Source organism: Hydra viridissima, unplaced genomic scaffold, assembly GCF_058129835.1.
Source record: "Hydra viridissima isolate aposymbiotic clone 2 unplaced genomic scaffold, HvirCarnegie_v1 scaffold_15, whole genome shotgun sequence".
Taxonomy (NCBI): Eukaryota; Metazoa; Cnidaria; class Hydrozoa; order Anthoathecata; family Hydridae; genus Hydra; species Hydra viridissima.
In genome coordinates this window covers 4,818,091-4,830,162 of record NW_028324314.1, presented here as the reverse complement: position 1 = coordinate 4,830,162, position 12,072 = coordinate 4,818,091, and the positions used below count along the sequence as shown (strand labels likewise).

Genomic DNA, 12,072 nt, shown 5'->3' with positions numbered 1-12,072 from the left:
GAAAAATGTTGTAACTTTATGATAAAAATTTGTGAGTAACATTTTTAGAAGAAAATCAATAACAGCTGAGATGAGAACGACGATCTTATAATAAAAATGTCGATTTTCACCGGAAATATCGTAGTGACTGGCAGCAGGGTCATTGGGTTTTTGGGGCTATAGAGCGACATTTGGGACACTGGTGCCTTGTAAGGTGCTTGACAGATGTCGAGAAACATTTCTTCCTGTAATCGAACAAAGTATTTAATCTGGTAGCTGAATAATCTCTGATTATTAAACACCTTATGGTAACATACCGTATTTCTAGTCAAACATAGCTGAGTTTTAATGGCGGATAAGAGTTAAAGATAAAAAATATGGGTAAATAATAAAATGTATTTCAGATATTTACATGTCTTCTTATTTTTAATGTATTTATGGTAAAATTTATGGCATTACTACACTTTCTTTTCCCCCCTTCCGCCACACACACCCCCCCCCCCCATTTTTATGATTGATGGTGATGGAGAATTTAATGCTGGTTAAGTATTGTATAAAGACATAGGTCTCAAAACTAACCTGAAGTTGAAAGTTGAAAAATGCAAAGCAAATCTCTAATATGTTGATTAATAAGTATTTTTTTATTTAAAAGTTATCTTTTATAAGTATTAACAACGTGGTTTTTACTTTTTTTATAAAGATTTCGAATTATAGAATGTTTTGAGAATTTTATGACGCTTATTCGAATCCAATTAAGTTTATATCACGTCGTTTTGTTTTTGCGATATTCTTACTTTGTTGTCTAAAATATCTTTTATTAATTTAAAAATCCTTTTATTGATTACATAAAACAATAAACTCTAAAACTGTTAAAATTATTTAAATCAATAATACATATATTTAAAACTACTGACTTCCTTTTACAATAGCAAATTAAACCCCCGTCAATCACGTTTCAAAATAATAACATACTTTAAAGATCGTTTGTATTTGACAAGGAGGTTTAATAAACCTGTATTAATAACTAAGTAATATTAACAAATTTAGTAAATTTAATAAGCCTGTATTAAACCTCCTTGGTGTCTGATTACATTTGAAAAAATTTCACATTTATTATAAATCAAAAAAAGATTCTAAACTACTTTTTGTAGTGAAAGCCAGGCTGATAAAATTCAATGACGTATAATAAATAACTTTAATAGTAATAATAATAATAATAATAATAATAATAATAATAATAATAATAATAATAATAATAATAATAATAATAATAATAATAATAATAATAATAATAATAATAATAATAATAATAATAATAATAATAATAATAATAATAATAATAATAATAATAATAATAATAATAATAATAATAATAATAATAGTAATAATAATAATAATATTAATAATAATAATAATAATAATAATAGTAATAATAATAATAATAATAATATAATATCTTTATATTATTGGCAATCTTTTGCTTTTGAAAATAAAATTAGTTTAATCAATATGACAAATTTTAACGATTTGTTGTATATTTTTCAACTTTCAACTTCAGATTAGAGTTTTTTAAAAACAATTTTAAAAACAATTTACATTGATTTTGAGAACTGTGTTTTATACGATTCTTTAAACATTAAACGGGGGGCGGAAAAGGGGGAGGGGGAGTGGGAAGAAGTATATTAGCGCTAAAATTTATTTTGAACAATTAATCTGTTTTTTTTAAAAACGAAAATAAATTTTAACAAAGTATTGTAAAAAATAATTACAGTAAACAAATAATTATCAAAATGATAAACTATAGTAAATTTAAACGTAAAATTAAAAAAATTTGTTTTCATTTTATTTTATTGTTTATTATTTTTACAAACTACATTTTAACTTAATACCATGTTAGCTTGATCGAATAGACAATTTTTATTAAATATTTTACTCTATTAAACATTTTTCGGGCGGCATTTTTTTTTTTTTTTTTTTTTTAATCTTCTTTGGTTAAATTCGGATATTAATACCTACGTTAGGATTAAAATTGCGATGAATAGTCACTTTTTTTATTCTTTCGAGATTTACGACGCTAAAATTAACACTCACCAAATAGAACATTAGAATTATCATGAATTACTTGATAATCAGTATTATATTAATAGATGTGTAATGATAAGTGCAGATTTTGTGAAAAACCTTAAAAAATATTATATTCCTGCTATAAAATAAATGTTTCTCAAAACTGCTTTCGCTTTCAACATTTCCAAATTATATCTTAAGATTACAAAATTAGAGTAAATTTTTGATGCCTCATGAAGCCTTCCATTTCTTTTTCGTTCACCTCTAAGTTTACATTTTTTATGAACTTTTGTTTAAAAATCTTTAAGACCAAGGGAATTTTTCGAAGGTTGTTATAGTAACTGAGCATTTTCTTATTTGTATTCAATCACGTAAGACTTATTTGGAACCTGGTTTCTTTACTTTTAAAATGAAAAGCGCAAGCAAAAAGGGCATATTTTTATTAGCGCAATACCAAAATTTTCAGCAACTCGAAGAAATTCAAAGAAAAAAAAGTCGTGAATGAAAAAACTTAAGAGGTAAACTATAAATGAAATCAAACTTACACATAAAGAATTTATTATTATAAATTACCTATTTGGACAAAATAAGGAAGCTCATGATGCTAAACGCCTTCACAAGATCAATATTTGTCTGTTTTTTTGAAGGATTAGTTGCCTATAGACTTCTTTACATTCAAAACTAAATTAAATTTTTGCTTTGTTAAGCATAAAGATTAATTAGGCATTCTTACACTAAAAGTTATATAAAAGTAAAAACAAACTTGAGTGACAACAGTAAAAAGAGAAAACAAATTAGAGTAACCACAAGCTGGAAAATGTGAACATTTGTAAAGGTATTTTATAAAGTTTGTAAAAAGTAATAAAATCTAAGCTTTAAGCTCCGTATTTTTGAAACATAAGAAATTAAAGTACTATTACTTGTCATTATTATTGCAAAAAGCAAAAAAAAAAAAAAAGGAAAAACAAAACGTACCTACGTGTACTTACTATAATATTCCAAACAAAAATGATGGTTGTAAAATATAAATGTGCTCACAAATTTTTCAAATAGACGAGATCTTCTTTAAACAACTATGACAAATCATTATTTAACTATAAAGTCTGATGTGAAATTTCTAAAAGGTTCAAAATAAATATAAAAGACGTTTTAATACACATTTTTAAATTTAAATATTTGCCAATCAAAATGGCGCACTGCCTAAAAATTTTATTATTAAGAAAAGTGCAATGCACCAAAATATCATTAAGCTTCTTTTCATATTTTTAAAAAAAATAAATTTTTATTATTCATTAGAAATAAAACATAATATGAATAATATAAAGATATGAAAATAATGCAAAAATATCTCTGATTTAAACCTATATTTCAGGTCTTTTTCTGGTTTATTAGCATTTGTAAAACCTTTACGCACAGCTCGAATATTATTTCTCTCTCTCTCTTTATATATATATATATATATATATATATATATATATATATATATATATATATATATATATATATATATATATATATATATATATATACAAAAAGTAACGATATACACTATGGCTGATGATTGCCGAAAGGCATGAAACTCAGAGTTCCATAAAAAGGTGTTTTTATTCATTTTATGCAAATAAATAAATAAATGTATATATATATATATATATATATATATATATATATATATATATATATATATATATATATATATATATATATATATATATATATATATATATATATATATATATATATATATATATATATTAGACATGTCCAAAAAACAACTTTTTTAAAAAATGTCTGAGCACAGCTGCTAAATGTGTTCTATGTAATAAATTAATACTAAATTTAAAAAATTTTTGAATAAAAAAAATTTTTAGGGGTCGCTCAAGACCCTTAAACATCAGACGAGTCCCTAATATTTTGAAAAAAAAAGTTTTTTAAAACCATATCATGTTGGGTCTCAAAAGAAGTGAAATTTTATAAAAATTTCAAAAATAATAAAAAAAGTTTATAAAAAAGACAAATTAAAAAGTTTATTAAAAAAAACTTTAAAAATATGCACTTTTTTATTTTTTGTTAAAAAACGATAGTTTTTAATTCATAAAATTTGAACTGGTAATTTTTATATAAAATAGTTAATATTTTTGAAATTTTTATAAAATTTTACTTCTTTTGAGACCCAACATGATATGGTTTTAAAAAACTTTTTTTTTCAAAATATTAGGGACTTGTCTGATGTTTAAGGGTCTTGAGCAACCCCTAAAAATTTTTTTTATTCAAAAATTTTTTAAATTTAGTATTAATTTATTACAAAGAACACATTTAGCGGCTGTGCTCAGACATTTTTAAAAAAAGTTGTTTTTTGGACATGTCTAATATATATATATATATATATTTATATATATATATATTTATATATATATATATTTATATATGATATATAGTTTATTTCATGTAATATATAGTTTATTTCATATAATATATAGTTTATTTCATATAATGTATAATTTCTTCTATACTTTACTTCTTTTTTATCTCATTTTTTATGCATTTATTTCTCGCATTTTTTTTTTTCCTATAAATTAAACAAAAGATTATAAATATATCTGAAGAAAAAATTTAAATTATTTTTTTGTAAAATATTTATAAACAATGTGCAAATTCAACTTAAGGTTTTCTTCAAAATGCGATCCTAAAAAAAGCAATAAAAGTAAGATTTATTCTTACTGCATGTATTGTTATTATTTACTGCAACTGCTTCTTATGCTATATACATTCCGTTAAATAAGTCGGAACCAATAAACAGCTAATTTGCAATATTAACATTTAAGCTTTATTTAAGCTGTATTTATTGAAATTTAGTTAGTCTAAAACGACTGAAGCTTTTTATAAGCGAAAAGTAAAAGCGACAGGAAACCTGGTTGAACGTTCTCCTTTATTGCTAAGAGACACTTAAACATTCTTTCAATTTGATATTGTCTTTTTGTCACGTAACAAATTTATGGATATGGAAACAAGATATTGCATAAAGACATATTTAGACATTTTCATTGGTTGGTTAGTCATTTTGTTGCATTTCACAATCTTAATATTAAAGATGAGAAAAAGGCCAAAAAGAATTTAATGAACGAAGAGCGTTCGATAAATTAAGGGGAGTATTTTTTTGCATCAAGCTAATTGGAGCATCTTGTTGCATCAAGTTAAGTGGAGCATCCTGTTGCATCATATAAAATACAAGTTTTCTTGGACTGAAACAGCACCTGGTTAGTAAAAAAGAGGTTTTAGTACATTTAAATTTACAAAAAGTTACTTGCCATCCAAATTGACAAAGCAAAAACTACCAAGATTGCCATTACTATTAATTGAACTTTGACCTTGAATCAACGACTAATTATTTTGCTTCTGTGAAATCACGAAGAAAGAGATTTATATAACTAGGTAGTTCCAGGGTTTTTATTATGCATTTCCTTCTTCCGAAAGTAATACGGGAATTATTTCCAACTTGGATTTTAACTTGGAACTTTAAGTTTTGAGTTATAGATAGTTATAGTAATATCATGAATAGTTTAACAACTATAATTATTAACATAATTATTAGATTATTAACATAATTATTAGATTACTAACATAATTATTAGATTACTAACATAATTATTAAATTATTCACGATGTTCTCAAACATCATTTTATTTTTTACATTATATTATTGGATTACTAAAAGACAGTTAATCAATTAATACGAAGAATTATTTAGTGCTTTGTTTGCAAGAGTCTAATTGTCACCAATTTAACGCAATTACCGATTGGTTGCACCACTGAGTTAGTTAAATTAGTTTAAATTTCATTTGTTTTAAAAGATATTAATAAATCAGGAGATAACTTTTTGCTCAACACTCGCAAAATTAGCTGCTCAAAATTTTTGCGGCCCCTCAGAAATTATTCTTTCCTTCACAAGCAACAAAACAAGTGCTGTTAGTAGTTCTAACTTTTTGCATACTTTTGATAATAAGCATTTAATTTAGTGTTAATCAGCTTTATGTTGATTATTGTGTAATTATTTTGTTGTCATTATATTCTCTTTATCAAAAGCAAACACTTAGGTCTCACTTTATTTGACATAGCAGAAATATTACAAGGGCATTAGCAAGCTGACATTGAGGAGCTATCAATTGACATTGGGGAGCTATCCAATCAAAAGGACAGAAGTTTCAAATGCCAAAATTGAGGTAAGAAAATTAATCTTTATTGACAAGTTAATTGTATAAAACTTCTCATTTACTTGAAAATTCCAATAAACTTGGGACCATTATTAAAAGTATGGTAAATTATACTTTTTCAAATAACAAACGAAGAACAAGTTTTCTTCCTCCATTCGGTGAAACTCTTTCTCTCTTCTTTGATTTTAAGGAGTTTACAGCTGTTTAAAATTATATCCATATGATAATCAGATTTACTAAAATTATTGTCCAGAATCAAAACCAAGGCTTCCTCTCTCTTTTACAACTGCATGATTCTATCAACAGACATGTTGTTGTAGTCTTAGGAGGAAGGGATATTACCTTCCTCCTAAGACTAAAACAACATGTCTGCTAATAGAGTTATGCAGTAATCTATGTAGGTTGATTGATTCTGATGATGCATAAAGTTACTTCGTGAGAGTTAAAGCCTAAATACCAAAGCTCTAACCAACACCTTGCGTACTTTCATCACTAAAGAATATTTACTTTTATTATTCTATGTAACAAATATATTATGTAACAAAAATATTATGGCAGTTGTTATCCACCTGCTGAAACTAAAACATTTTTGAAACGCAATCAAGTTTGAAAATTTCATTTTCCAACCAATAAAATTTAAATTCAGAATTTTAAAAATCTTTTGAAATCTCGTGATTGTTGTGGATTATTGTTTTGGACTATTATAATATAATAATTAGTTATTTTAACAATTCCTAATTTCTTGAGATAATCATTGTTATAGAAAAAATTATTCTGAATTTATATTTTCATTTTTTTATATTTTCATTGTATGCTCCCTTAAAACATAGCAGAAATTATAACGGAGCAGCTTTGAACATTTAAGCGGGAGAGATTTGGACACAAAACACAAACCATTACATAAACACATGATTAATTTAATCTTTTTAAATTTATCTTAGCATTTGATGGCGACCGGGGTAAATGTAAACAGCGAACCTGAGTACAAAGAGATATATGGTATTCATATTATATATTTATGATAATGTATATTATATATTTTATGAGCATTCAGTATAACGATCTTCTTAATTTTCATAATTAATAACACGAATTCAATGTTTTTTAGTTAAACAGCTACCCAGCGACGTTTTTATCATATTGTCCGACAATTTGACTTCGGATTGGGAAAAGGTTGCATCAATGCTTTCATTTAACAACTCAGATATTCAATTTTTTCAGAAGTTCTATTGCACATACGAGAAAACATTTCAAATGTTCTTAAAGTGGCGAAGAAAAAATCCTCTAGAAAAATGGGGTAAACTCAAATCAATTTTAACAAATATTGGTCGAATGGACCTGGTTTTGGAATGCGAAAGCAGTAGGTTCTTGAAAATTTGTATTTAGGACAATTAAATGCTTTTTTTTTTGTGTTGAAAAACTAAGTCTTATTTTATTCTTATTCAACCAATTTTTAGAATTGAGGCCGCTGTTATCTACTTTACCTACCTGCAAGAAAGACGTAGATGTGGAATATGGAAAAAAGAGAGACGTGGATGTGGAATATGGAGAAAGTAAACTTTTAAAACTAAGCTTTTTACATAAAAATAGTTTTCAGAATGAAAAAGAAATTTGAAATAAATGTTAACATTCTTTTTTTATGACATCTTTTCAGAAACAAAATCGTGTACATCTTTATATGGAGTTCAACCACCATGCTCAACATTCTTTGCCCGTAAGAAAGAGCTTGATCAAATATCCCAAGGGATAAGTGAGTTTAAAAATTCTGGAAAGTGGTTTTTGGTTATAACAGGGATGTCAGGTATTGGAAAAACACAACTCGTTAGAAAGTATGTAGAAAAATTTCATGAAATTTACAAAAACATTGTATGGATTGACGCAGCGCATGACAAAATAAATAATTCCATGATAAATCTTTGTCATCAATTGGGGGTGAGCATTAAAGATTCGAAAAATGTCTACTACAGTAATGAAACAATAATTGCCAAAATCCATAGTCATTATACAGGAAAGACGTTGTACATTTACGACAATATTGACGATGAAAGCGTTAAAAATTTCGAGAAGTATGTATCGCATCAAGCCGATTCTTACACATTAGCCACTTCGCAATGGAAATGTTGGTCTCCCAACGCACTTGTAATTCAGATTGAACCTTTCTCGGCCGAAATTGCGTTAGATTTCTTAAAAAAATATATTGAAGCAAAGAGTGAAAAGGAGATAAGTGAACTAAAAATAATAATTGAAGCTCTCAGATATCATCCTCTGGCTTTAAATCAGGCTCTACTTTACATAAAATATACAAACGTCTCTTTGCAAGATTACCTAAATCTTTTTCAATCTCATCCTGTAGATGTACTTGAGGAATTTCTTCATACCGAAGAAGAAAGTAAATCTGCTATAGCATCAATCAACATGGTTTTAAATAAATTTAAAACTGGGAACGAGACGTTGGCTTTAAATATTTTGTATTGTTTGTCATACTGTGATGGTCGCAGCATAACGAGAGAGTTTTTGAAAGAGGTCTCGGCTCACCTAAAACAAAATGATGACTACTATATTAATCATGCAATTATATTAATGACTAACTTTTCACTATTAAATCAGAGTGATTTGAGAGCAGAAGCGTTCTCTATGCACGAGATAACACAACTAGCTTGTCGACATTTTCAAAAACAGAATCAAGTTGAAAAAGGTACCATTATTTGTTTTATGAGAGAAAAGTTGCTAGGAGTTAAAGACAATTCTGAATATGGTTACATTTGGTACAAACATTTTTTGCATATGTTTTGGAAAAATAAAAAGGAAATGGCCCAAGAGTTCAGTAAATTCTCCAAAAAAATATTTGTCTTGTTAGCGAGTAAAGGTCTGTTTGAAGACCTCTTTCAAATTTTGGAAGAAATTGAAGAATTTCAACGAGAAAAGTGTGGTATCAACGACTCATCAACTTTGAACACCATTCATTATAAAGCACGTTGCAGGGATAGCATGGGTAGATATGAAGAAGCTTTTAAAATTTATTCTGATGTTGAAAAGTCACAAATAGACAAATACGGAAGAAGTCATAATCTAACAATGACAACAAAAAATAACAAAGCCCTTTGCTTGATTAATATGGGTAAAGCTGAAGAAGCGTTTCAAATATATTCCGAAGTTGAGAAGTTTGAATTAGAAACTCTAGGAAAAGAATGCCATTCAACGTTAATTACAAAAAACAACAAGGCATTGTGTATGTACCACATGGGTAATGTTGAGGAGGCTTTTCAAGAGTTTTCTAAAGTGGAAACTATCCGGACAAAAGTTTTGGGTAACAGGCATATTGATACGTTGGCTACAAAAATTAACAAGGGAAGTTGTATAGAAGATATGGGGAATTATACAGAAGCCATTAAAATTTATTCTGAGGTAGAAAAAGTAGAAACAGAAATTTTAGGGAACAGTCATCCATCAACATTGACTACAAAACATATTAAAGCATATTGTATGTATAAAATGGGTGAACTCGAAGATGCATTTCAACTGTACAGTGAGGTAGAAAAATTACAAGTAGCAACTTTAGGAAACAAGCACCCATCAACATTAACCACTAAGTATAATAAAGCTCTTTGCATGGAAAGAATGGGTAAATTTAAAGAAGCCAGTAAAGATTATTCTTACGTTCGAAAATTAGAACAAAGTTTTAAAACTAAAGATAGAAAGAGTTGAAAGAGTTTACTTTTATATTCGCGATGTTCAATGATGCTTGTTAATGATGGTGCAAATGATGATTGCTAATGATGTTAATGAAACAACCAATTTTCAAAAACATTTGGATTGAAGGGATTCATGTTGGTTTCGGTTAAATCATGCACAGCATTGGCTGAAAGCATTTTTTAAATATGCTTTGTTAGACCAGCCATTTGAAAAAGTCACAACTCTACCTGGATGTTGTCTTAGTCTGAATTTCTTGATCATAATATATTTGCAATGGAACAAAAAAAACCCAATGTTAAGTGGTTGAATATTTGTGTGTGTAGTAAGGAAAACAGAATGATACAATGCTGTTTTCTTTTGCATATTCCAAAACTGCCCAGCATTTATGACTATAGTGGCTATCTAACAGGAAAAGTTTTTAGTTTTTTTTTTGATGCACTAGAACAGTACACAAAATGTTCAAGTCATTCTAAGAAAATCTCACTTGTCATCCACTCTTTTTCCTGGAAAAATGTTTTTTAACTCATTTTTTATTCATTTTTGGAGAAAGAAATAAAGATTAATGGCAGAAATATTCCAAATATATTCATAGAACATATCACGGTCAGGTGCTGACCACATTCAGTACTACTCAGTGCCTCTATCTTTTTTTTGCCTTTAGTAGCCAATAATTTTTGGGCAGTACTTACTCGCAACCATTTTATATATTTTCAGGAGGAAATTTACACTGTTAAATTATTGCAGATAATTTGGTAAAATAACAGTTGATGTTGTTTTTATTGAAAGTTTGTGCACGAGCAAATGATGTAATTTCTGGTGTTCTCAATAACATTTGTGAATTACATTTTTAATATCCACTTAACAATTTTTTACCAGCAATTCTAAAATCTTGATTAAAACTATGCTTGATACAATTCTTCTCCACTATTTCAAATACCAGTTGCCTTAGATCTTTAGTGGTTAAACCAAAAAACCTCGTCTCCATTAAGAAAATAGTAAACTCATCTTCCAAGGCATGACTTAGTATTGTTCTATTCCTCCCAAATCTCCTTTTGTAGAACCATTGCCTTTTTTATATCTTCGACGCAATATTGTGTTAGAAACATTGAAATTCTTGGCAGCTAATTTCCATCCCTTTTTTTTCCAGCTATATCGCAACTTTTGACTAATAATATTTTTAAATGATTTTTCACTCACATTTGTAAAAGGGTCCAAGTAGTTGGCAACCAGGTAGACAACTTGTCTGGAATTCTTTGCAACTTTAAGCATTGCTGGAAGGCAATAAGCACTTTTTGTGAAATTTACAGGCTCTAAACAAAGATATTAAATTAATTGGCACCGTAGTACCTGGTTTTTCGCCTCCACATTCTGGGGGAGGGGAGGGGTGGAGGGGGGAAGGCAACTTTTTTGCCATAGCAACTCATTAATTGTCAAGTGCTAATTAGATAATTATCCTTTCGAATTTTTTAGTTCAAAAGTTTTAACAATTAGTTTTAGCTGTTAATTTCAACTTTAATTGGAGAGGAACTTTGAACATTCTGTCACATCTAATTCCACCTACTTCATCAAGTCGAGGCAATTTTATTATCAATTTATTTTCAATCATTCAAACGTAAACATAAAAAATAAAATTCCTTAGTTAGATTGAATTACAGACAATAGTTAAGAATTTTGATTTCTAGGTTGAAGGAACAAAGATGAAGAATATGGCCCATTTGCATTTAAACTCGGATTTAACATTTTCATGATACCTTTCTTCTAAATTTCAGTTCTTTATTATCAATTCTAAATTATCTTGTTATAATTTCCCAATTTTTCTTCATAGTCTGAACACAATCAGTGCATTGCAATATTCAAAGGTTGAAAAATATAAATTACATTTAAAAACAATTCATTTGACAGCATTTTTTATGGGCCACAAAAATTACTGAGCTATGTGTAAAATTGCGTTTAGCGCACATTCATCACTGTTTTCACTGTTTTCACTCAAATATGGGCGTAAAGCCATTTGCAAAATATTTCTAAAAAGATCCAATTATTATTCGTTTTTTCCAATTGCCATACATCTGCGGTTTCTTTAGGGAAGTAGCAGGCAGTTATATTTTTATAAAGTTAATGATAAAAC

General features: G+C 27.4%; 1 protein-coding gene across 3 annotated transcripts; it reads left to right on the top strand.

Annotated features, from left to right (window-relative positions):
- The first annotated feature begins 2,746 nt into the window (after positions 1 to 2,746).
- Positions 2,747 to 10,710, top strand: LOC145193100 (uncharacterized). 3 transcript variants are annotated; one of them, XM_090073283.1, is made up of 6 exons: positions 2,747 to 2,878; positions 6,162 to 6,263; positions 7,196 to 7,253; positions 7,363 to 7,614; positions 7,712 to 7,807; positions 7,909 to 10,710. In XM_090073283.1, exons 3-6 carry the CDS (start codon positions 7,202 to 7,204, stop codon positions 9,957 to 9,959), a joined length of 2,451 nt encoding a protein of 816 aa, XP_089929409.1. In that variant the 5' UTR covers positions 2,747 to 2,878; positions 6,162 to 6,263; positions 7,196 to 7,201; the 3' UTR covers positions 9,960 to 10,710. The 3 variants fall into 3 exon arrangements, with proteins under 3 accessions (XP_089929409.1, XP_089929410.1, XP_089929411.1); XM_090073284.1 differs by having other exon boundaries at positions 2,760 to 2,878; positions 6,159 to 6,263; XM_090073285.1 differs by lacking the exon at positions 6,162 to 6,263 and having other exon boundaries at positions 2,760 to 2,878.
- The last annotated feature ends 1,362 nt before the right edge of the window (positions 10,711 to 12,072 follow it).

Excerpts from the sequence above, each read along its gene's own strand:
- LOC145193100 (XM_090073283.1), top strand. The coding sequence starts at position 7,202 with ATGGCGACCGGGGTAAATGTAAACAGCGAACCTGAGTACAAAGAGATA. Across the intron at positions 7,254-7,362 it reads TGAGTACAAAGAGATATATG|TTAAACAGCTACCCAGCGAC; the intron begins GTATTCATATTA and ends AATGTTTTTTAG. Across the intron at positions 7,615-7,711 it reads GGTTTTGGAATGCGAAAGCA|AATTGAGGCCGCTGTTATCT; the intron begins GTAGGTTCTTGA and ends ACCAATTTTTAG.